Raw genomic sequence first — 26,925 nt, 5'->3', positions numbered from 1 at the left:
TAAATTTGTAAAGAATTTCCGCGGCAATGCGCGGGGTATCTTCTAGTTAAATAAAAGGACAGGAGAACCGGGTAAATATCTGGTGCATCGAGGCATTTAGTGCTATTGGTGCACCCGATTGAAATTAGTCATTTTACAAATGTTGAAAAATTCTAAAAACAAATTATATTATAGTAGCTATAAGAATCAATCGCCCCATAAAATTTGAGATACATATTCAAATCATAGTATAAGAACTAAAAATGACAAAATTCATTGCTGATAATGAAAATGGACTGGTTTGAAGGTACAATTCATATTAGCCACGGTTTTTACCATAATTTATCATTTTGTTTGTAAGTATGCACTGTGAAGTTTTTATCTAAAATATTATATTGTTATAGATATGTATCGTATTTATATTCTCACAAAGTTCATAATTTTACAATGTGTAAAATGCAAAATACGGAGACTGGGTGCACCGGTAGCACAAGATATCCCGGTGCACGAGATATGTTCCCCGGGAGAACCGAGCGGTGCACTTGTTTCTGTGGATTCATCAAAGGAAAAATTATGTTTATTGGAGAGTAGAGTTTTCATGGTCTGGGACGATGTTCAACTTGTTATCCTTGGTATGTGACGGACGTAATAAATATTGGATGTGTGCATCTATGATGCAGAGTCCACATGACAGAAAAAAAATCTTCAATTTTCTAAAATAAAACAAATTTCTGCACACACCAAGAACCAACTGGACACCAAATTCACAACATAGATGTTCTGTACCAAGAACCAACTGGACACCAAATTCACAACATAGATGTTCTGTACCATGTACCAAGAACCAACTGGACACCAAATTCACAACATAGATGTTCTGTTTTGGTGCCGTTGTGGCATCGATGATCTGGTAATACATCATTCAATGACTAACAACAATTCATGGTCCCTTGTAGATGAACTCCGTATCAAGGTCGTGCAACACAATACGATAACTAGCTACATATACCTTTTACATACAACAACTCTAAATTTGTAGCATGTGAGATCAAAAGGTCATGGCAATACACTCCTCTCTTACAGCTGCAAAGAGGTCAGAGTTCATGTATCTCTCGCCCCCGCTGGGGAACATGGTCACAATCATCTTTCCCTTGTTCTCTTCTCTCGCCGCAACCTAAAAATATATTTGATTTCAAAAGTTACTAAAGATCAGGAAGAGAAATCTTAAGATAACTCAAAGAAAGTTTGTCCCAGATTGGTCCTCGGTGATGTAAGAACCTTCAAGCAAGCCGCCAAGTTTGCCCCGGAAGATATGCCCACAAGCAGGCCCTCTTCCATTGCCAACCTCCTTGCGTTCACCATTGCTTCCTCGGTGGTCACGGTAAGCACCTCGTCGATGATCGAGCTGTCCAAGATTTCAGGCACGAATCCTGGTCCTATTCCTTGGATTTTGTGCTTACCTCGCTCCCCACCTGAATAATGACAACAAGCAAGGCAATAGTGTCAGTGTCAGTGTCACGGTAGGTACTATTTTGATGCTGTTCGGGTGATCTTCATAACTGGCACCACACAATCTGAAGCATATGTGGAGCCATGTGATATAATTATCTGGACCACCACAGGTTTCAAGCATGTAGATACGACGAAGCACAATATATTGGCACTTATCTGCTGCCTAAAAAATGAATACAATGCTTTCGGGGTGACATGTGAAATATTTTCCCTGAAAGAAGATGGTGGGTTAAACTAACGGACTGAAAGTTAACAACAAGCAGAGTTACAACTGTAAAGGGAGAAGTACTTCACTTTGTAGCAAATATTATATGCCAAGTAATTGTGCGCATTCTGTACAGTAAATATAATTTCGCACAATGTCCTGGTAGTTTAATTCTTTGAAGCATAGAAACACTACAAAAATATTCGTCTGACCCTAATAGTCATTATTAATGATTTCCAAGGGATATGGGGGAAGTAGTCCTTTATTGATGATTTCACCTGAAATAACCGGACTTTCTGCAGGTTCCACACAGATGATCTTTACATTTGGATTTTGCATCTTCAAATATTTCCCAACACCAGATACTGTGCCTCCTGAGCCTGAACCTGCAACAAATATATCCACCTTTCCAGCAGTATCCTTCCAAATCTCGGGTCCTGAAAATTGGGCACGACTTTAAAAGCTACTCCTAACTTGCAACAATAGAGCTCCTTCATTAATTATGAACAGCATGTGTCAAGTCATCTTGAGATGTACCAGTCCATCGAATGTGTGCCTCGGGGTTTGCTGGATTCGAGAACTGATCAAGAACATGTACATTGGGCAATTCTTTCTTGAGTTGTTCAACCTTTTCGACTTGCCCCGGAAACCCAAGTGCTGGATCTGCCAATTTACTCACACCAAATGGAGCAAGTCACCAATACAAATCATAGGAATTGGCCATTGTAAACAAATCGGTATGCAAGGAAAATCAGAACTAAGCAAGCAAGTAAGCTTCTGTGTTTTTGTTCTTCATTTGAGACAGGAATCAACCAAGATGCTATCTATCTTAATCTTACCGGTTATGAACAACTCAGCACCCATGTATCTCAACAAGATCTGCTTATACAGCGAGTACTGGCCCGGCATCACCGCGACGAACCTGTACCCTTTGCTCAGAGCAATGAGCACCAGTCCTAGCCCCAAATTACCACTTGTCGGCTCGACTAGAGTCGTGACACCAGGTGAAATCAGCCCTTTCTCTTCGGCGTCTTCTATCATCCTGAAGGATACATAAAGAAGCAGACACATCATAAGCTCATAATTCCAATACTTACCATATGTTTTACTGTTCTGACAACAGCAAGACCCGATCAGAAGCTGAAGTCACTATTTTCTTGTAAAAAAAGTCTGCTTACAGATGTTTTGGTGTTCTAGGCAACTGTAAACAATAGAAAGGGTGGCTTACTGAAGGTCAGTGGTTCAGTTCAACAGTGTCATCCACCTCATTTGGTCAGCCGACACTAATAAAACTAGCTCTCAAATCTAATCTCATCCCATGATTTGTGAGAGTTTACATACCTGAGAGCGCCGCGGTCCTTGACGGAGCAGAGGGGCTGGTAGGCCTCGATCTTGCCGACGATGCGGGCACCCACCCCCTCCTTGCCGGCGATCCGCTTCAGCTCGATCAGCGGCGTCCACCCTATCAGCTGAAGCAAACCAACCGCTCCGCGTGAGCCTTTCCTGAATCCCTCAGCCCACCTCAATCTCCGTCAGAGTCGATATACAGGGGAAGGGGTGGAGGCTTGCCTGGGTGACGTCGGTGGCGATGTGCTCCTCCTGCCCGGTTCCGCCGCCGGCGAGCAGGGAAGGGACCCCTCTCCTGCCAGCCCCCTCCGCCTCCTCCGCCCCCGGCGCCATGGATGAATGCTCTACTAGCTAGAGCAGCGACGGCTGATGAATCCGCCCTGCAAGTTGTCAAATTGCTATTTGTTTTTGTCTTTTTTTGGAGCTTGAGTGGCTGCGCGCCCCAGCTCCGACCCATGGCTGTTAGTTTAATCAAGAACGTGTCTTTTTGCGTGGAACAGTCGAGGAGTACTTGCTACGAGCACCTTAAAGTGAGTGATTAATTCATGAGTCACAAGCTGTAGCATGAGCAAATTTATAGAGCCTCGCGCTGTAATTAATTGCCAAATAACTTGCTTGAGAATTGTGCAATTTTTGACTCGAGACGTCAAATCACTTTAATGTATGAAAGTTAACTTCAAATATCAAGTTATCCAACCGGGAAACATGCTATATCCTTCTATAATGAATTTAACTTAAGTGGAAAGTTGCGGTTTGTAATCTGATGTGCCATTCTAAAAAAAATTCGACATAGATAATAGTTTCGTCCATGTTTTTCTTTGGCTTGTCCACTGATTTAATTTTTATGTCAGGCACAACTTTTCACGTTGATGCCTTAATGATGAACTGGTCCATATAATGTACTCCCCTGTCTGAAAATACTTGTTGGAGAAATGGATAAAAATGGATTCTAAAACTAAAATACGTCTAGACACATTCATTTTCCCGACAAGTATTTCCGGATGGAGGGAGTATATTGTTCTTTCAGCCCACCTTTCCTTTTTAACCTTATTCACCACCAGGTGGATCAATGCAACATACATCGTAAAAATCTACTCCATATAACTCATATTTTTTTAGTCAAATTTGTGATCAAATTTAAACTTAAGTCCAAGGGGTTCACATATTTGAAAGGAGTGAATACTATTTTACAACGAGTATCCCACCAACATTCTTGGAAAACTGGTTTCATTAACCGCTAGTCCATGCACATGAGCTGTTTTATTCGTAGTTATGCAATCAATCGTTGCTACGAAAGTGATAGACCAACCTCGTTAAATTATATTTGACGTGATAAGAACAGTGCAGGGGATGCAATCGTAGTCTTCTCGGACAGACCCTATCCAGCCTCGGCAAAGATGATGAGCAACAATTCACCGGTGGTGACCGCAATGAAATTGGTGGCATGGTTCTTCCACATATCGTCCACAGTAATCTCCATAGTGGGGCAAAAATAAGCCCCCTCCCCTCCTTTCCATCTCTACACTCCCACATGTGTGGCTTTGTTACTATCGGAGGTATCAACCAACTATTATACTCATGTTTCCCTTTTGTGGAATATTATAGAAGTAATTAAAGAAGTGGCAATACTGAAGACTTGTATTTAAACATTGCATGTTTTTGGACATTGCATTGTCACTGGTACATAATAGAGCAACAATGTAAAACCTTTAGCATTGAGGCGGTTCGAAAACTACTTGGAATAATTTACTCGACACAACAGTTTATAGGGGAAAACTACGCAAATGCTTAAGTATTATAGACGGTTTGCTGCAGAACCGCCTTCAATACTTAAGTGTTGGAAGCAATTTATTCTTCAAAATCACATGCATTGATCTTTCCGGGCTAAAATTTAACTCTTGTTTTGTAGCCAGCCATGCATTCCAAATCAATTTCACAGGAAATTCATAGCAAACATCGATCACACATTAATGATCTGTGTTATACACATCCACATTCGTCTCATAGTTGCATACTTGCATTGCATTTCATAATACATTCATATATTTTCAAATGTCTGCAATAAACATATGCAACAATATTTTAAAAAAAGTTGTATTGAGCAAACAAAAGAAATAATTATTTATATTTTGTTGATTATGTTTTTCCTGTGGATTCTATCGGCCAACCGCGCCAATTGATAGAAGACTCTTGACATCAATCACTCTGCATTGTGTCAACGCCATAGATGTATGTTCTTGACCTCTATCAAGAGATAACTTCTACTGATATGGTCATGGCTTTCTCGCCTCTCGCAAGATCGGATCTTGCGGGAGGTCACATGCCCACCAAACCCAACATAATGGGCCGCTCCACCTCACTTCCTTAGTCTGTTTATGGCGGCCTTACCTGGTCCTCCTTCTTGGGGTCAATGGTGGTAGCGATGGAACCCGTGTCAAACCCCTTATGCTCGCCCCTTACGGGGATGATGGTGGCGAAGGAGGAGGAGCCTTCCTCCCGGGTCACGGCCCAACATTCATGGCGGATACAAGGAGAAGCCCTCTCCTTGGGCGGTGCTAGCCAACGCGTCACCGATCATGCCCTAGCCCTCGACTGATGGGGAACCCTACCGCGCCCATTTGTCGACTAGCCATTGGTGGAGAATTACATCCGCTGCTACACGGGAGAGGGGGGGGGGGGTGTGGAGAAGGAACAGTGCAACAATTTGGTTTTTGAGGGTTTATTTTTGCTAGGGTTTACTCATCTAGGAGGCGGCTTCTCAACAAAACCCGCCTGAGGTGGATAGATATTTTTAATGCCTCAATTACTCATATTTGTACTAGCATGTTATGAATTAAACACTCAAGCTACACGGTTTTTGATCCCAATGATTTGTCTAGATTTTGCCGATATTATGGACACTTGCAAATGTTTTTTCTTTCTTTTTTTGCAAAAAATGGACAGCTGCAGTTTGGACGAGGAAATGTAGATACGTGACATCTGAAATCGAAACATGGATGAAAACTTATATAACTTGCACCAAAAGCTATATATGTTGCAATGAATCGACTTGCAATGACATTCATGGTGGCGGGGGAGGAGGAGCCTTCCTCTCGGGTCATGGTCCGACATTCATGGCGGCCACAAGGGGAAGTCGTCTCCTTGGGCGGTGCTAGCCTACGCCGGGGGAACCCTGCCGTGCCTATTTGCGGACTAGCCGATGATGGAAAAATACAGTGGTTGCTACATGGGAGAGGGGGGGGGGGGGGTTGGAGAAGGGACGGCGCAACGGTTCGGTTTCCAAGGGTTTATATTCGCTAGGGATTATTCATTTACTCATATAGGAGGGGGCTTCTTGACAAAACCCACCTCAGGTGGATAGAGATTTTTAATGCCTCCAATACTCATATTTGTATTAGCATGTTATGAGTTAAACAATCTTCGATTACATTGATTTATGTGGATTTTGTCAATATTATGGACACTCGCAGCCTTCCTTTATTTTTGCGAAAAATGGACACCTGCAGTTTCGATGAGAAAATGTACATATGTGTCATGTGAAATCAACACACGGGTGAAAACTTATATAACTTGCACCAAAATCTATTTTTGTTGCAACGAAATTTTCTAGTCCCTCTGTTCATAAAAATACGACTTTTGCAGTTTAATTTGAGCTGTTAAAATGTCTTATATTTTGGAACGAAAGGAATAGTAGTTAGCTATCATAACTTCGTACACGAGTAATGCCATGGGTGTGAAATTTCGTAGTTTATCTCTGTGGCCGTCCAACTCAAAAGAAAAAGAAAAAGGATTCTGGTGCCACTTACACCTACCCATTCAGTACAGCCCGCCTCTTGATTGGAATCTATAAATATAATATCCTCCCTAATTTCTAAGGCCTCACATTCAATTAAGGTCTTTAATTTAAAATTGAGTCATTCGATTTGATCAGGTCAACAATTTCTGAAGAAGCTATCTTATTAAATTATTTTTATTCATCATGCTCATTAATTTTAAAGCATTTCCATTTGATTGAGGTGTTCAATTTTGGATTTGATTAATGATTTTGAATGGGTCAACGATTTTTCAAATCAGTCAGGAGCAGTTGGCCTATAAAAACATCTAGTATATCAATAAGCTCCCTAAGGGTAAAGGCCTCACAATCAATTGAGGTGTCCAATTAAAATTAAGTCACCTGATTTTGATCAAGTCAACAATTTCTCAAAGCTCTCATTTAATTCTTTTATACTATACACTATGCTTTCTAATTTTGAAGTCCTCGCAATTAATTGAGGTCCTCAGTTTAAAACTTGGTCACTTGATTTTGACCGGGTCAATAATTTCTCAAGTATCTCTCCCATTTAATTATTTTAATTCACCATCTACTATATCACTAAGCTCCCTAGGTTGGAGGAATCTTATTCAATTGAGGCCACTAATTTGGAATTGGGTTACGGATTTTGACCGAGTCCACAATCTCTCACTCAATTCTTTTAATTGATAATGCTCTCTTATTTTGGAGCTCTCTCATTCAAATTAGAAATTCAATATTGAATTTGGTTCATAATTTAGACTGGATCAACAATTTTTTAAATCAATCGAAAGCAACCGGCCTATAAAACCATACTAATTCCGCGCACCTTCATCACTTAGAAAAAAGAAGCGCCAACATGTGAAATTGTTGGATCAATGTAGTACATGCAGCCATCGATGCAGAAAATTGCTCCACATAAGTATGAATTGATTAGCAAAAAACACAAAATCACACCACGAAAGGCCCATCAAAACACCGAATTATATGAATAAAAAAACACTCCATTATCTTCCCCACTAACCAAACCAAATAATCCCCCTGTTTCAAAATATAAAGTGTATTAGTTTATTGAAAGTCAAATTCCTTTAACTTTGACCAAGTTTAGAGACAAAAAAATCGACATCCACAATACTAAATAAATGAAATATGAAAATTCATTGCATGATGAACCTAATTAAAAATCTGATTTGATATTATGGATATTGGGATATTTCCACACAAATGTGGTCAAACTTAAAGAGGTTTGACATTTCAAAAAATTAAACACCTTATATTTTCAAATAGATGGAGTAAACAAAATATGAAAAGCCAATGACATCAATGGCATAGTAAAGCGCGCCCAACTCTTCTAATATCATACCACACACTTGTCACGGCTGCTGGCGTGACCCCACTGGTCAGTGACACGACTACACCAAAGGGCCATGACGAAGCAGAGCGGAGGACTGGCAGGCCTGAGCTGGGCCGACCAGTGGACCGAGCGAGAGGGCCTAGTGAGTGGTGTGGGTGGTGAGGCTTGCGTGCCTGTCTTTATAGCGTGTTGGCCGAGTCGATGAGAGGCATCGAGAATTATTGTAAACGAATCTAAAGAGAAACGAAGCTGACCTTCGTCCTCCTAGGCCGATCCCCTTTCCCCTTCCTTCCTCTCCTCCTCCGCTCCAACCCTAGATTGAGGCCCATAACAAGTGGTATCAGAGGTCAGTCGCCCTGGAGACAGCCTACCCCCGCCCCCGCTACACTACCAAACAAGCGCAGAAGGCGGCAGACATGGAGGAGCAGATCGCTGCACTCATCAAATCCGTCAACGAGGGCCGCGAGGCCAACGACGCGCGCCTGGAGGCGATTCAAGAGTCCCTCGAGCTGTGGCGACCGGCGGTTATGAACCTCCAGCACCAACTCGACGAACTGCGTACGCAAGTGGGACGGATCGCACTCCACCCCGCCCTGGCCGATCCAAGCGGCGCGGAAAGGGATCCGGTGGCGGATCCAGTAGGGCGCTCCGCGGAGGCGCATCCAGAGCCCGCCACGACGCACCACGGGCCCCAGGGCCACGGCGGCATCATCGAACCCGGGGGGTCGGCTCACGGGGTGGTCATCACCCTGGTGCCTCCTCCGGTCAAGGGTGCGTTCAATTTACCTTCCCTTGTACTTCCTACCGATGCGTCTGTAGGAGTCGTTCAGGAGCGAGAGCAGTTTTCCCCGGTGCACTCTGATGTCTACTACGCAACCTTATTCTTGTAGACATTGTTGGGCCTCCAAGTGCAGAGGTTTGTAGGACAGTAGCAAATTTCCCTCAAGTGGATGACCTAAGGTTTATCAATCCGTAGGAGGCGTAGGATGAAGATGGTCTCTCTCAAGCAACCCTGCAACCAAATAACAAAGAGTCTCTTGTGTCCCCAACACACCCAATACAATGGTAAATTGTATAGGTGCACTAGTTCGGCGAAGAGATGGTGATACAAGTAGTATATGGATAGTAGATAAAGGTTTTTGTAATCTGAAATTGTAAAAACAGCAAGGTAACTAATGATAAAAGTGAGCACAAACGGTATTGCAATGCGTTAAAACAAGGCCTAGGGTTCATACTTTCACTAGTGCAAGTTCTCTCAACAATAATAACATAATTGGATCACATAACTATCCCTCAACATGCAACAAAGAGTCACTCCAAAGTCACTAATAGCGGAGAACAAATGAATAAATTATGGTAGGGTACGAAACCACCTCAAAGTTATTCTTTCCAATCAATCCGTTGGGCTATTCCTATAAGTGTCACAAACAGCCCTAGAGTTCGTACTAGAATAACACCTTAAGACACAAATCAACCAAAACCCTAATGTCACCTAGATACTCCAATGTCACCTCAAGTATCCATGGGTATGATTATACGATATGCATCACACAATCTCAGATTCATCTATTGAACCAACACATAGAACCTCAAAGAGTCCCCCAAAGTTTCTACCAGAGAATCACGATGAAAACGTGTGCCAACCCCTATGCATAGGTTCATGGGTGGAACCCGCAAGTTGATCACCAAAACATACATCAAGTGAATCACGTGATATCCCATTGTCACCACAGATACGCACGGCAAGACATACATCAAGTGTTCTCAAATCTTTAAAGACTCAATCCGATAAGTAACTTCAAAGGGGAAACTCAATCCATTACAAGAGAGTAGAGGGGGAGGAGAAACATAAGATCCAACTATAATAGCAAAGCTCGCGATACATCAAGATCGTGCCAAATCAAGAACACGAGAGAGAGAGAGAGATCAAACACATAGCTACTGGTACATACCCTCAGCCCCGAGGGTGGACTACTCCCTCCTCGTCATGGAGAGCGCCGGGATGATGAAGATGGCCACCGGAGAGGGATTCCCCCTCCGACAGGGTGCCGGAACGGGTCTAGATTGGCTTTCGGTGGCTACGGAGGCTTCTGGCGGCGGAAATCCGATCTATTGTGTTCCCCAATTGTTTTAGGGTATATGGAGATATATAGGCGGAAGAGGTACGTCAGGGGAGCCACGAGGGGCCCACGAGGGTGGAGGGCGCACCCAGGGGGGGTGGGCGCGCCTCCCTACCTCGTGGCTTCCTCGAAGCTTCCTTGACGTGGACTCCAAGTCTCCCGGGTTGCTTTCCTTCCAAAAATGAGTTCTGTGAAGTTTCAGGTCAATTGGACTCCGTTTGATTTTTCATTTATGTGATACTCTAAAACAAGAGAAAAAACAGAAACTGGCACTGGGCTCTGGGTTAATAGGTTAGTCCCAAAAACCATATAAAATAGCATATAAATGCATATAAAACATCCAAGGTTGATAATATAATAGCATGGAACAATCAAAAATTATAGATACGTTGGAGACGTATCACACTCTCCTCATCACAGTTGGTCGCTTCCCCGACTTGATTTTCCATCATTCGATGGAGACAATCCCCATTTTTGGAAGGCCAAGTACGAGAAATATTTTGAAGTGTATGGGATTCAGAGTGACATGTGGGTTCGGGTAGCTACTTTGCACTTCTCGGGCAACGCAACGCATTGGCTCCAAGTCTAGGAAGCATGTCGGGGTTCGTTTACTTGGGAGGAGTTGTGTGTCGCTGTTTGCGCCAAATTCGGCTGGGAACAGTATCAAGCTCAATTGCGCCAGTTTAATTCTCTTAGGCAGTTGGGGTCAGTAGCAGAGTATCTAGAGCAATTCGAGGAACTTATGCACCATTTGCTTGCGCATAATTCAGCCTTTGATCCCCTGTTCTTTACAACTCAATTTCTAGATGGTCTGAAAATTCAAATTAAACCCGGTGTAGCTTTACACCGCCCCAAGACTTGGATACTGCCGTTTATCTTGCCACGTTGCAGGATGAGCTATTGGCAGGCATGCCGCGGAAGGAGCAGCCGCGGCACGAGCAAGGTGCAGCCCGTGCCCCAATTCGTCCGTTGTTGGCTTTGGGCGCACCTCCCCCATGGCCAGCACTGCCAGCGCCCCAAGCGGTTGCTGAAGATCGTCGCGCTTTGGACGCGGCGCGAGCTCCGAATCACCGTCAAGATCCAGGGCGCGGCGAAGATCGCATCGCGGCGCTTCGCAACTACAGGCATGCCCGTGGACTCTGTTTCAATTGTGGAGAGCGTTGGGGACAAGGTCACCAATGCACGGCCATGGTGCAACTTCACGTGGTTGAAGAGCTGTGGGAGATGCTTCAAGCTGAGGAGAATGATCAACAACGACATGAATCTGATTCAGAAGAAGAGCAACTTATGTCCATATCGAAACTAGCCACCACGGGGGCAACTACACCCCGTACGGTTCGGCTGGTGAAATCGAAGGGCATGAGGTCCTCATACTGGTGGATTCAGGGAGCTCCCATAGTTTTATCAGCGAGGCAGTGGCAGAAAAGATGGCGGGACAGGTGTTGCCAATGGATCCCGTGTCAGTCGAGATCGCGGATGGGGGTGTGCTCAAATGTTCTGGGATCGTACCACAGTGCAAGTGGCAGACTCAAGGGTACAAATTCAACACGGATGTTCGCGTCTCATCATTGGGATGCTATGATATGGTAGTTGGAATTGACTGGTTGGAACAATGTGGATCGATGTTTGTCGATTGGGCAGCCAAGACATTGCAGTTCGACCAGGCCGGACAACAAGTTGTGCTAAAAGGGTTGCAACCACAAGTCAAACAAGTGCAACAGGCTACCCTGTCGTAGCTCATGGAGATGGAACAGGGCAACTCAATCGCGCATATTGTGATGGTTTGTGTAGCAGAACAGCAAGAAGGGGGTGATCCGGTGCCTCATGCGATACAACACATACTCGATGACTTTCAGTCGGTGTTTGCAGAACCAACCAGTCTGCCCGAGCACATAGAGTGGGATCACGCCATTCCCCTCATTGCAGGTGCAAACACTATCAACATGCGTCCGTACAGATACACACCAGAGCAAAAAGACGAAATCGAAGCACAAGTCAGAGAGATGCTTCGCCTGGGGCTTATTGTACCCAGCAATAGTGCCTTTTCTTCCCCAGTGCTGCTAGTCAAGAAGAAGGACCAGACGTGGAGGTTATGTGTCGATTTCAGGCATTTGAATGCAATCACAGTCAAAAGCACTTACCCAATGCCGATCATAGATGAGATTGTCGGATCCAAGTGGTTCTCGAAGCTGGATCTACGTGCAAGATATCACCAGATCAAACTGCGCCCAGAAGACGAACATAAAACAGCCTTCAAAACGCATTTGGGTTACTATCAGTTTCGAGTGATGCCATATGGATTGGCTTATGCGCCTGTCACGTTTCAGGGGGGCATGCATATTGTACTCGCTCCCGTGCTATGCCATGGTGTGCTTGTCTTCATGGACGATATCCTAGTTCACACGGAGGAGTTAGAGGCGCTCAAGAGGTTGCTGCGTCAGGTCCTTGAGCTACTACATCAGCACGGACTCAAAGCCAAGATGTCCAAATGCACCTTTGCGCAGAGAAAAATCAGTTACTTGGGGCATATTATCAGCGAACAAGGGGTTGCCACAGACGACACCAAAATCCGGACTGTGCAGCAGTGGCCTGTTCCAACCAATACCAAAGAACTCGGGGGTTTCTTGGGGCTAGCCGGGTACTACAAAAATTTTGTGCGCTCATTTGGCGTGATCAGCAAGCCGCTTACCAATCAGCTCAGGAAGAATACTCTGTTTGTGTGGACACCAGAAGCCAACAAAGCTTTCGTCGCTCTCAAGCAAGCGATGATCGAGGCTCCGGTACTGACGCTGCCCAACTTTCAGCAGCAGTTCGTGGTGGAGACAGATGCAAGTGCCACGGGCATCGGAGCAGTTCTGATGCAGAACAACCACCCGGTGGCCTACTTAAGTAAAGCTCTGGCCCCTCATAACATGGGACTGTCGGCCTACGAAAAAGAATGGCTGGCTCTCCTTTTGGCAGTGGATCACTGGCGGCCCTACCTCCAGCACGCAGAATTTGTAGTGCGGACAGGTCAAAAGAGCTTGCTCAACTTAACAGATTAGAGACTTAACACGCCAATACAGCAGCGAGCGTCTACCAAACTGATTGGACTGCAGTTTACTATTCAGTATAAAGCAGGACTGACCAACAAATCCGCGGACGCGCTATCTCGTCGCGCACCTGGACAGGAAACATAACCGGCAGCAATCTGAATTTGTAAGCCCACTTGGCTAGAAGCGATCAAACGAAGCTATCAGCAGGATGTCGCAGCTACCCAGCGCATGACAAGACTGGCATTAGCCCCGGATAGCGAACCAGGGTTCTCCTTGCAAGACGGAATTCTGAAGTTTCATGGATGTGTGTGGATTGGTAATGACACTGAAGTACAACAGAACCTGATCAGAACACTGCACTCCAGTGCGGCAGGTGGGCACTCGGGCTTCCATGCTACCTACAACCGAGTCAAGCGGCTCTTCGCGTGGCAGGGGATGAAACAACAAGTCAAAACCGTGGTTCGCGAATGCATGATGTGTCAACAGGCGAAGACAGAGAAGATATCACCTGTTGGGTTGCTTCAACCGCTTCCCATCCCCAAGAAGCCATGGGCTGTCATATCCATGGATTTCATCGAAGCTTTGCCGCGCTCGGGTGGGCATGACACCATTCTTGTCGTGGTAGACAAGTTCTCCAAGTACGCTCACTTTGTGCCACTGTCCCATCCATTCACCGCCTTGCAAGTGGCCAAACTTTTTATGCGCGAGATCTTTCGGCTTCATGGATTGCCGTTGGCAATCATCTCGGATCGGGACAAGATATTCACGAGCAACATTTGGCAAGAGCTGTTTTGCCTCTGCAAAACTGACATCCGGCTCAGCTCCTCATACCACCCGCAGACGGACGGACAGACCGAGAGGGTCAATCATTGTCTGGAAAGTTACCTTCGATGTGCATGTTGGAAATATGCCCTAGAGGCAATAATAAAATGATTATTATATTTCCTTGTTCATGATAATTGTCTATTATTCATGCTATAATTGTATTATCTGGAAATCGTAATACATGTGTGAATACATAGACCACAATGTGTCCCTAGTGAGCCTCTAGTTGACTAGCTCGTTGATCAACAGATAGTCATGGTTTCCTGGCTATGGACATGGGGATGTCATTGATAACGGGATCACATCATTAGGAGAATGATGTGATGGACAAGACCCAAACCTAAGCATAGCACAAAGATCGTGTAGTTCGTTTGCTGTAGCTTTTCTGAATGTCAAGTATCATTTCCTTAGACCATGAGATTGTGCAACTCCCGGATACCGTAGGAGTGCCTTGGGTGTGCCAAACGTCACAACGTAACTGGGTGACTATAAAGGTACATTACAGGTATCTCCGAAAGTGTCTGTTGGGTTGGCATGAATCGAGACTGGGATTTGTCACTCCGTATGACGGAGAGGTATCTCTGGGCCCACTCGGTAATGCATCATCATAATGATCACAATGTGATCAAGTGGTTGATCACGGGATCATGCATTACGGTACGAGTAAAGTGACTTGCCGGTAACGAGACTGAACAAGGTATTGGGATACCGACGATCGAGTCTCGGGCAAGTAACGTACCGATTGACAAAGGGAATTGAATACGGGATTGATTAAGTCCTCGACATCGAGGCTCATCCGATGAGATCATCGAGGAGCATGTGGGAGCCAACATGGGTATCCAGATCCCGCTGTTGGTTATTGACCGGAGAGTCGTCTCGGTCATGTCTGCTTATCTCCCGAACCCGTAGGGTCTACACACTTAAGGTTCGGTGACGCTAGGGTTGTAGAGATATGAGTATGCAGTAATCCGAAAGTTTTTCGGAGTCCCAGATGAGATCCTGGACGTCATGAGGAGTTCCGGAATGGTCTGGAGGTGAAGAATTATATATAGGAAGTGTAGTTTCGGCCATCGGGAAAGATTCGGGGTCGCCGGTATTGTACCGGGACCACCGGATGGGTCCCGGGGGTCCACCGGGTGGGACCACCCATCCCGGAGGGCCCCATGGGCTGAAGTGGGGAGGGGAACCAGCCCATAGTGGGCTGGTGCGCCCCCCTTGGGCCCCCCTGCGCCTAGGGTTGGAAACCCTAGGGTGGGGGGCGCCTCCACTTGCCTTGGGAGGCACTCCACCCCCCTTGGCCGCCGCCCCCCCTTGGGAGATCCCATCTCCAGGGCCGGCGCCCCCCAGGGGGCCTATATAAAGGGGGGAGGGAGGGCAGCCGCACCTCAAGTCTTGGCGCCTCCCTCTCCCCTGCTACACCTCTCCCTCTCGCAGAAGCTCGGCGAAGCCCTGCTGCGATCACTGCTGCATCCACCACCACGCCGTCGTGCTGCTGGATCTTCATCAACCTCTCCTCCCCCCTTGCTGGATCAATAAGGAGGAGACGTCATCCGCTCCGTACGTGTGTTGAACGCGGAGGTGCCGTCCGTTCGGCACTTGGTCATCGGTGATTTGGATCACGGCGAGTACGACTCCATCATCCCCGTTCTCTTGAACGCTTCCGCTCGTGATCTACAAGGGTATGTAGATGCACTCCTCTCTCCCTCTTTGCTAGATGACTTCATAGATTGATCTTGGTGATGCGTAGAAAATTTTAAAATTTTGCTACGTTCACCAACAGTGGTATCAGAGTTAGGTCTATGCGTAGTTACTATGCACGAGTAGAACACAAAGTAGTTGTGGGCATCGATATTGTCAATTTGCTTGCCGTTACTAGTCTTATCTTGATTCGGCGGCATCGTGGGATGAAGCGGCCTGGACCAACCTTACACGTACGCTTACGTGAGACCGGTTCCACCGACTAACATGCACTAGTTGCATAAGGTGGCTGGCGGGTGTCTGTCTCTCCCACTTCAGTCGGATTGGATTCGATGAACAGGTTCCTTATGAAGGGTAAATATAAATTGGCAATTCACGTTGTGGTTTTGGCGTAGGTAAGAAACATTCTTGCTAGAAACCTATAGCAGCCACGTAAAAACTTGCAACAATAATTAGAGGACGTCTAACTTGTTTTTGCAGCAAGTGTTTTGTGATGTGATATGGCCAAAGGTTGTGATGAATGATGAATGATATATGTGATGTATGAGATTGATCATGTTCTTGTAATAGGAATCACGACTTGCATGTCGATGAGTATGACAACCGGCAGGAGCCATAGGAGTTGTCTTTATTTATTTATGACCTGCGTGTCAACATAAACGTCATGTAATTACTTTACTTTATTGCTAAAGCGTTAGCCATAGTAGTAGAAGTAATAGATGACGAGACAACTTCAAGAAGACACGATGATGGAGATCATGATGATGGAGATCATGGTGTCATGCCAGTGACAACGATGATCATGGAGCCCCGAAGATGGAGATCAAAGGAGCAAATGATATTGGCCATATCATGTCACTGTTTGATTGCATGTGATGTTTATCATGTTTTACATCTTATTTGCTTAGAACGACGGTAGCTTAAATAAGATGATCCCTCGAAATAATTTCAAGAAAGTGTTCCCCCTAACTGTGCACCGTTGCGAAGGTTCGTTGTTTCGAAGCACCAGATGATGATCGGCTGTGATAGATTCTAACGTTCGAGTACAATGGGTGTAAGCCAGATTTACACACGCGATACACTTAGGTTGACTTGACGAGCCTAGCATGTACAGACATGGCCTCGGAACACAGAAGACCGAAAGGTCGAGCATGAGTCGTATAGAAGATACATCAACATGAAGATGTTCACCGATGTTGACTAGTCCGTCTCACGTGATGATCGGACACGGCCTAGTTAACTCGGATCATGTTATACTTAGATGACTGGAGGGATGTCTATCTGAGTGGGAGTTCATTGAATAATTTGATTAGATGAACTCAATTATCATGAACTTAGTCTAAAATCTTTACAATATGTCTTGTAGATCAAATGGCCCACGTTGTCCTCAACTTCAACGCGTTCCTAGAGAAAACCAAGCTGAAAGACGATGGCAGCAACTATACGGACTGGGTCCGGAACCTGAGGATCATCCTCATAGCTGCCAAGAAAGATTATGTCCTAGAAGCACCGCTAGGTGACGCACCCATCCCAGAGAACCAAGATGTTATGAACGCTTGGCAGCAGCGTGCTGATGATTACTCCCTCGTTCAGTGCGGCATGCTTTACAGCTTAGAACCGGGGCTCCAAAAGCGTTTTGAGAAACACGGAGCATATGAGATGTTCGAAGAGCTGAAAATGGTTTTTCAAGCTCATGCCCGGGTCGAGAGAAATGAAGTCTCCGACAAGTTCTTCAGCTGTAAAATGGAGGAAAATAGTTCTGTCAGTGAGCACATACTCACAATGTTTGGATTACATAACCGCTTGACTCAGCTGGGAGTTAATCTCCCGGATGACGCGGTCATTGACAGAATCCTTCAGTCGCTTCCACCGAGCTACAAGAGCTTTGTGATGAACTTCAATATGCAGGGGATGGAAAAGATCATTCCTGAGGTATATTCAATGCTGAAATCAGCGGAGGTAGAAATCAAAAAGGAACATCAAGTGTTGATGGTGAATAAAACCACTAAGTTCAAGAAAGGCAAGGGTAAGAAGAGCTTCAAGAAGGACAGCAAGGGAGTTGCCGCGCCCGGTAAGCAAGCTGCCGGGAAGAAGCCAAAGAATGGACCCAAGCCCGAGACTGAGTGCTTTTATTGCAAGGGAAGTGGTCATTGGAAGCGGAACTGCCCCAAATACTTAGCGGACAAGAAGGCCGACATCACGAAAGGTATATGTGATATACATGTAATTGATGTGTACCTTACCAGTACTCGTAGTAGCTCCTGGATATTTGATACCGGTGCGGTTGCTCACATTTGTAACTCAAGGCAGGAGCTGCGGAATAAGCGGAGACTGGCAAAGGACGAGGTGACGATGCGCATCGGGAATGGTTCCAAGGTCGATGTGATCGCCGTCGGCACGCTACCTCTACATTTACCTACGGGATTAGTTTTAAACCTCAATAATTGTTATTTAGTGCCAGCTTTGAGCATGAACATTGTATCAGGATCTCGTTTAATTCGAGATGGCTACTCATTTAAATCCAAGAATAATGGTTGTTCTATTTATATGAGAGATATGTTTTATGGTCATGCTCCGATGGTGAATGGTTTATTCTTAATGAATCTCGAGCGTAATGCTACACATATTCATAGTGTGAATACCAAAAGATGTAAGGTTGATAATGATAGTCCCACATACTTGTGGCACTGCCGCCTTGGTCACATAGGTGTCAAACGCATGAAGAAGCTCCATGCAGATGGACTTTTAGAGTCTCTTGATTACAAATCATTTGACACGTGCGAACCATGCCTCATGGGTAAAATGACCAAGACTCCGTTCTCAGGAACAATGGAGCGAGCAACCAACTTATTGGAAATCATACATACAGATGTGTGCGGTCCAATGAGTGTTGAGGCTCGTGGTGGTTATCGTTATGTTCTCACCCTCACTGATGACTTGAGTAGATATGGATATGTCTACTTAATGAAACACAAGTCTGAGACCTTTGAAAAGTTCAAGGAATTTCAGAGTGAGGTTGAGAATCAACGTGACAGGAAAATCAAGTTCTTGCGATCAGATCGTGGGGGAGAATACTTGAGTCACGAATTTGGCACACACTTAAGAAAATGTGGAATAGTTTCACAACTCACGCCGCCTGGAACACCTCAGCGTAATGGTGTGTCCGAACATCGTAATCGCACTCTATTAGATATGGTGCGATCTATGATGTCTCTTACCGATTTACCGCTATCATTTTGGGGCTATGCTTTAGAGACTGCCGCATTCACTTTAAATAGGGCTCCGTCGAAATCCATTGAGACGACACCGTATGAATTATGGTTTGGGAAGAAACCTAAGCTGTCGTTTCTAAAAGTTTGGGGATGCGATGCTTATGTCAAGAAACTTCAACCTGAAAAGCTCGAACCCAAGTTGGAAAAATGTGTCTTCATAGGATACCCTAAAGAAACTATTGGGTATACCTTCTACCTCAGATCTGAAGGCAAGATCTTTGTTGCCAAGAATGGATCCTTTCTAGAGAAAGAGTTTCTCTCGAAAGAAGTAAGTGGGAGGAAAGTAGAACTTGATGAAGTATTGCCTCTTGAACCGGAAAGTGGCGCAACTCAGGAAAATGTTCCTGAGGTGCCTGCACCGACTAGAGAGGAAGTTAATGATGATGATCATGAAACTTCAGATCAAGTTGCTACTGAACTTCGTAGGTCCACAAGGACATGTTCCGCACCAGAGTGGTACGGCAACCCTGTCTTGGAAATCATGTTGTTAGACAACGGTGAACCTTCGAACTATGAAGAAGCGATGGCGGGCCCGGATTCTGACAAATGGCTGGAGGCCATGAAATCCGAGATAGGATCCATGTATGAAAACGAAGTATGGACTTTGACTGACTTGCCCGATGATCGGCGAGCCATAGAAAATAAATGGATCTTTAAGAAGAAGACAGACGCGGATGGTAATGTGACCATCTATAAAGCTCGGCTTGTCGCTAAGGGTTATCGACAAGTTCAAGGGGTTGACTACGATGAGACTTTCTCACCTGTAGCGAAGCTGAAGTCCGTCTGAATCATGTTAGCAATTGCCGCATTCTATGATTATGAAATATGGCAAATGGACGTCAAAACGGCATTCCTTAATGGTTTCCTTAAGGAAGAATTGTATATGATGCAGCCGGAAGGTTTTGTCGATCCTAAGAATGCTGACAAGGTGTGCAAGCTCCAACGTTCGATTTATGGGCTGGTGCAAGCATCTTGGAGTTGGAACATTCGCTTTGATGAGATGATCAAAGCGTTTGGGTTTATGCAGACTTATGGAGAAGCCTGCATTTACAAGAAAGTGAGTGGGAGCTCTGTAGCATTTCTCATATTGTATGTGGATGACACACTGTTGATGGGAAATGATATAGAATTCTTGGAAAGCATAAATGCCTACTTGAACAAGTGTTTTTCAATGAAGGACCTTGAAGAAGCTGCTTATATATTTGGCATCAAGATCTATAGAGATAGATCGAGACGCCTCATTGGTCTTTCACAGAGTACGTACCTTGACAAGATATTGAAGAAGTTCAAAATGGATCAGTCAAAGAAGGGGTTCTTGCTTGTATTGCAAGGTACGAGATTGAGCACGGCTCAAAGCCCGACCGCGGCAGAAGATAGAGAAAAGATGAGTGTCGTCCCCTATGCCTCAGCCATAGGGTCTATCACGTATGCTATGTTGTGTACCAGACCTGATGTAAACCTTGCCGTAAGTTTGGTAGGAAGGTACCAAAGTAATCCCGGCATGGAACACTGGACAACGGTCAAGAATATCCTGAAGTACCTGAAAAGGACTAAGGAAATGTTTCTCGTTTATGGAGGTGACGAAGAGCTCGTCGTAAAGGGTTACGTCGATGCTAGTTTCGACACAGATCTGGATGACTCTAAGTCACAAACCGGATACGTGTATATTTTGAATGGTGGGACAGTAAGCTGGTGCAGTTGCAAGCAAAGCGTGGTGGCGGGATCTACATGTGAAGCGGAGTACATGGCAGCCTCGGAGGCAACACAAGAAGCAATCTGGGTGAAGGAGTTCATCACCGACCTAGGAGTCATACCCAATGCGTCGGGGCCGATGACTCTCTTCTGTGACAACACTGGAGCTATTGCCCTTGCCAAGGAGCCCAGGTTTCACAGGAAGACCAGGCATATCAAGCGTCGCTTCAACTCCATTCGTGAAAGTGTTCAAAATGGAGACATAGAAATTTGTAAAGTACATACGGACCTGAATGTAGCAGATCCGTTGACTAAACCTCTCCCTAGAGCAAAACATGATCAACACCAGAATTCCATGGGTGTTCGATTCATCACAATGTAACTAGATGATTGACTCTAGTGCAAGTGGGAGACTGTTGGAAATATGCCCTAGAGGCAATAATAAAATGATTATTATATTTCCTTGTTCATGATAATTGTCTATTATTCATGCTATAATTGTATTATCCAGAAATCGTAATACATGTGTGAATACATAGACCACAATGTGTCCCTAGTGAGCCTCTAGTTGACTAGTTCGTTGATCAACAGATAGTCATGGTTTCCTGGCTATGGACATGGGGATGTCATTGATAACGGGATCACATCATTAGGAGAATGATGTGATGGACAAGACCCAAACCTAAGCATAGCACAAAGACCGTGTAGTTCGTTTGCTGTAGCTTTTCTGAATGTCAAGTATCATTTCCTTAGACCATGAGATTGTGCAACTCCCGGATACCGTAGGAGTGCCTTGGGTGTGCCAAACGTCACAACGTAACTGGGTGACTATAAAGGTACATTACAGGTATCTCAGAAAGTGTCTGTTGGGTTGGCACGAATCAAGACTGGGATTTGTCACTCCGTATGACGGAGAGGTATCTCTGGGCCCACTCGGTAATGCATCATCATAATGAGCTCAATGTGATCAAGTGGTTGATCACGGGATCATGCATTACGGTACGAGTAAAGTGACTTGCCGGTAACGAGACTGAACAAGGTATTGGGATACCGACGATCGAGTCTCGGGCAAGTAACGTACCGATTGACAAAGGGAATTGAATACGGGATTGATTAAGTCCTCGACATCGTGGCTCATCCGATGAGATCATCGAGGAGCATGTGGGAGCCAACATGGGTATCCAGATCCCGCTGTTGGTTATTGACCGGAGAGTCGTCTCGGTCATGTCTGCTTGTCTCCCGAACCCGTAGGGTCTACACACTTAAGGTTCGGTGACGCTTGGGTTGTAGAGATATGAGTATGCGGTAATCCGAAAGTTGTTCGGAGTCCCGGATGAGATCCTGGACGTCACGAGGAGTTCCGGAATGGTCCGGAGGTGAAGAATTATATATAGGAAGTGTAGTTTCGGCCATCGGAAAAGATTTGGGGTCACCGGTATTGTACCGGGACCACCGGATGGGTCCCGGGGTCCACCGGGTGGGACCACCCATCCCGGAGGGCCCCATGGGCCGAAGTGGGGAGGGGAACCAGCCCATAGTGGGCTGGTGCGCCCCCCCTTGGGCCCCCCTGCGCCTAGGGTTGGAAACCCTAGGGTGGGGGGCGCCTCCACTTGCCTTGGGGGGCACTCCACCCCCCTTGGCCGCCGCCCCCCCTTGGGAGATCCCATCTCCAGGGCCGGCACCCCCCAGGGGGCCTATATAAAGGGGGAGGGAGGGCAGCCGCACCTCAAGTCTTGGCGCCTCCCTCTCCCTTGCTACACCTCTCCCTCTCGCAGAAGCTCGACGAAGCCCTGCTGCGATCACTGCTGCATCCACCACCACGCCGTCGTGCTGCTGGATCTTCATCAACCTCTCCTCCCCCCTTGCTGGATCAAGAAGGAGGAGACGTCATCCGCTCCGTACGTGTGTTGAACGCGGAGGTGCCGTCCGTTCGGCACTTGGTCATCGGTGATTTGGATCACGGCGAGTACGACTCCATCATCCCCGTTCTCTTGAACGCTTCCGCTCGTGATCTACAAGGGTATGTAGATGCACTCCTCTCTCCCTCGTTGCTAGATGACTCCATAGATTGATCTTGGTGATGCGTAGAAAATTTTAAAATTATGCTACGTTCACCAACAGTGCAGTTCACTCTTGTCCTGGCGATTGGTCCAAATGTCTGGCTCTAGCGGAATACTGGTACAATACCTCGTTCCATTCGGCTCTCGGACGCACACCATTCGAAGTAATCTATGGACATCTTCCCAGAGAATTCGGGATTGCGCAGGTGGATGAGTGTGCTGTACCAGACTTGGCAGCGTGGTTGCAAGAGCGAGAAATCATGGTGCAACACTTGCAACAAAAGCTCAAGAAAGCGCAAGACCGAATGAAGGCTCAGGCAGGCAAAAAACGCACTGACAGGGAATTCCAGGTGGGGGATGCATTGCAGCTGAAACTTCAACCATTCATCCAATCGTCGGTGGCTCAACGTCCGCACCAGAAGTTGGCATTTCGTTACTTTGGACCATACCGAGTCATTGCGCGTGTGGGTGCGGTTTCATACAAGCTGTAGTTGCCGCCGTCAAGCAAGATTCACAATGTGGTGCACGTGTCCCAGTTGAAGAAGGCGGAAGAAGTTGTGGTTCCAGTAAGTGATACTTTACCCCCTGACAATGCTATTCTGCAGGCGAAGCATGAACCGGAGTCCATCCTGGAAGAGAAGCTGGTTCATGTGGGAGGCAGATCAAAACTGCGTCTCCGTATCAAGTGGGGCAACCTGCCTGACATGCTATCGACATGGGAGGATCCAGAGCTTCTTCAACTACGTTTCCCGCGGTCTCCGCCTTGGGGACAAGGCGGCTCTCAAGAGGGGGGGGGGACTGTCACGGCCGCTGGCGTGACCCCACTGGTCAGCGACACGACTACACCAAAGGGCCATGACGAAGCAGAGCGAAGGACTGGCGGTCCTGAGCTGGGCTGACCAGTGGACCGAGCGAGAGGGCCTAGTGAGTGGTGTGGGTGGTGAGGCCTGCGTGCCTGGCTTTATAGCGTGTTGGCCGAGTCGATGAGAGGCATCGAGAATTATTGTAAACGAATCTAAAGAGAAACGAAGCTGACCTTCGTCCTCCTCGGCCGATCCCCTTTCCCCTTCCTTCCTCTCCTCCTCCGCTCCAACCCTAGATTGAGGCCCATAACAACACTCTCTCACCACCTAGAGAAAAGAAGTACCAACATGCCATACTGTAGAATAATGTAGTACACACAGTCACCGACATAGAAAATTTCACAAATACATAACTACGAGTTCGATTAGCAGGTGACGCTGAATCACACCGCCGATGGCGGGCCAAAACTCCACACATTAGAAATAAAAAGAAACACAATCCATCATCTCCCGCACTTGCCAAACCAAATACTCCCTCGGTTCCAAAGTATAAGGTGTGTTAGTATTTTGAAAAGTTAAATTTCCTTAACTTTGATCAAGTTCAAAGCCAAGAATATTGACATCGACAATACTAAATAATATAAAATAAAAATTCATTTCATGATGAGTCCAATGGTGCTGATTTGATATTATGTATATTGATATATTTCTCTGTAAATTTCGTCAAACTTAAAAGAGGTTTGCCGTTTCAAAAAATAGTACACCGTCTATTTTGAAACGGAGGGAGTAAAAGAAATTATAAGAAGGGCGCCCAACTTTCCACTCCACGTGTGAAATCTGACTGATTTGCTAAAATAGAATTGCTAAGACTACCCACAGTGAAAGTAACATAGATGGTACCATCACACTTATCTAGACAAAATAGATGATGTGGCATGCAATTAATGAAGAAAGAGAGACATATAGTAACATAGCTAGTTACAATAACATCACACATATCAAAAAAATATGTGTCTACAATCTAATAAATAAAGTGATGCATGACACAACACATATGTTACTACCCACTGTGGAGATAGTAACCTATAGACTAGTGATATATGCATGTTACTACTCTAGGTTCCTCCCCACTAGTGTAAGCTATGCGCGTATCTGCTAGATATCACGTGTCCAAATTAAATATGAGATCGATCTGGCTGGCCTGGTAAAGGTCCAATTTTTTTACTGCCACCAACCAACCAAATCAGTACTCACTGTCCAGCCTGCAGCTAGCAACAAACCTGCTACTCCCCAGACAAGCGCGATGCCGTCGCCGTCCGTGGTGCGCGTGGTGTCGTCGCGCACGGTGGCGCCGCCGCCGCGCCCGCGCGAGCGCATCCCGCTAACCTCCTGGGACGCCGCCATGCTCTCCGCCAACTACATCCAGAAGGGCCTCCTCTTCCACAGACCCTCACCCTCTTCCTCGGCATCCGCCCTCTCCACCGCCGCCGGCGTCGTCGACCACCTCGCCGCGGCCCTCGGCGACGCGCTTGTCTACTACTACCCCGTTGCCGGCCGCTGCGCCACGGAGCAGCACAGGGACCAACTTACCGGCGCCGTCGTTGGCTGCTCCGTCCACATCGACTGCGACGGCCAGGGCGTGGAGGTCGTGCACGCCGTCGCCGACGGCGTGGCCATGGCGGACATCGTCCCGCCCGACGCCGACGTGCCGCGCGACGTGCTGGCGCAGTTCTTCCAGCTCACCGACGCCGTCAACTACGGCGGCCGCGAGCAGCCGCTGCTCGCCGTCCAGGTGACCGACCTCGCCGACGGGGTGTTCGTCGGGCTCGCCTACAACCACGCGCTCTCCGACGGCACCGCCTTCTGGGACCTCGTCAACAGCTGGGCGGCCCTCGCGCGCGCCAGGCTCGGCCTCGCCCCGGCGCCCCCGACGCCGAGGCCCTCGTTCGAGCGCTGGTCGCCGGACGGCGGCGCGGCGGGGCCGGCCGTGCTGCCGTGCGCCGACGCGTCGGAGCTCGTCGAGCGGGCGGCCCCGCTGGCGTTGCGCGAGCGGATGCTGCACTTCTCGGCGGACTCGCTGGCGGCGCTCAAGGAGCGCGCGCGGGAGGAGCTCCTGGCCGCTGGAGACGCGGCCGGCGCCGCCGCGGTGACGCGGTTCCAGGCGCTGTCCTCGCTCCTCTGGCGCTGCATCACCCGCGCGCGGCGGCTGGCGCCGGAGCAGGAGACCGTGTGCCGCGCCGCCATCGACAACCGCGGGCGGCTGCGGCCGGAGCTGCCCAGGGAGTACTTCGGCAACGCCATCTACGCCATCGGGACGGAGCCGGCGCGCGCCGCGGACCTCCTGGAGCGCGGGCACGGGTGGGTGGCGGCGGCCGTGGGGCGGGCCGTGGCGGCGCACACGGACGCGGCCATCAGGGCGCGCGTGGCGGCGTGGACGGCCAAACCCATGGTGTACACGCATCGCTTCTTCGACCCGACCGGGACCATGATGGGCAGCTCGCCGCGGTTCGACATGTACGGCTGCGACTTCGGGTGGGGGAGGCCCGTGGCGGCGCGCAGCGGCCGGGCCAACAAGTTCGACGGCAAGACGTCGCTGTACCCCGGCCGGGAGGGCGGCGGGAGCATCGACGCAGAGCTCACGCTCACGCCCGACAACATGGCGGCGCTCGAGGAGATTGAGGAGCTATGGGCTGCCGTGACCCCGGACACGCCGGAGAAGAAGCCTTGAATCTTCCATGCATGTTACCACTCTGGTCTGCTACTCTCTTTTTTTTTTCTTCTAAAAGCTTCGATCTATTCATTTTTTATTCATAGCATGATTACCAGAAATAATAAAAGTTACTCTAAAGCAACGCAGCAGAAAAACTTTCGATCTATTCATGGCACAATCGTCCGAAATAATACTCCCTCTGTTCATTTTTGTAAGACGTTTAAGACAGATAAAATTGAACTGTTTTGGATGGAGCGATGCTATACACACGATGGTGTGCGAACGATTTGTGAACGATCATATATATCAGTCCATCCATGCACGTGAATGAAGTGCAGCCGACGGCTGGATTCGGCGTCGTTCCACTGTCGTGCATGGCGTGTCGTCTGCCCAGCACTTTCGTTTTGGATGTTGTTTTAAATATCTATCTAAAACGTCTTACAAAAGTGAACGAAGGAAATAAAAGTTATATCAAATATGTAGACCACCCAACTACGATTATTAAGCAAGTCGAAGAGATGTG

At 47.1% G+C, this 26,925-nt stretch overlaps 2 protein-coding genes across 2 annotated transcripts; one reads left to right on the top strand and one right to left on the bottom strand.

Moving 5' to 3' along the window:
• Positions 1 to 742: 742 nt before the first annotated feature.
• Positions 743 to 3,492, bottom strand: LOC125542529 (cysteine synthase-like). Its single transcript, XM_048705597.2, has 7 exons — positions 3,266 to 3,492; positions 3,038 to 3,165; positions 2,536 to 2,738; positions 2,234 to 2,359; positions 1,975 to 2,133; positions 1,258 to 1,451; positions 743 to 1,153 (listed from the first exon to the last, which is right to left on the bottom strand). Exons 1-7 carry the CDS (start codon positions 3,374 to 3,376, stop codon positions 1,028 to 1,030), a joined length of 1,047 nt encoding a protein of 348 aa, XP_048561554.2. The 5' UTR covers positions 3,377 to 3,492; the 3' UTR covers positions 743 to 1,027.
• Positions 3,493 to 24,662: 21,170 nt separating this feature from the next.
• Positions 24,663 to 26,669, top strand: LOC125542531 (putative acetyltransferase At3g50280). Its single transcript, XM_048705599.2, has one exon. It carries the CDS (start codon positions 24,996 to 24,998, stop codon positions 26,418 to 26,420), a length of 1,425 nt encoding a protein of 474 aa, XP_048561556.2. The 5' UTR covers positions 24,663 to 24,995; the 3' UTR covers positions 26,421 to 26,669.
• Positions 26,670 to 26,925: the final 256 nt, after the last annotated feature.

Source organism: Triticum urartu, chromosome 7A, assembly GCF_056163025.1.
Source record: "Triticum urartu cultivar PI428250 chromosome 7A, HENAU_Tu73, whole genome shotgun sequence".
Lineage (NCBI taxonomy): Eukaryota > Viridiplantae > Streptophyta > Magnoliopsida > Poales > Poaceae > Triticum > Triticum urartu.
The sequence above is the reverse complement of the archived record's forward strand: the minus strand, read 5'-3'. Positions and strand labels throughout refer to the sequence as shown.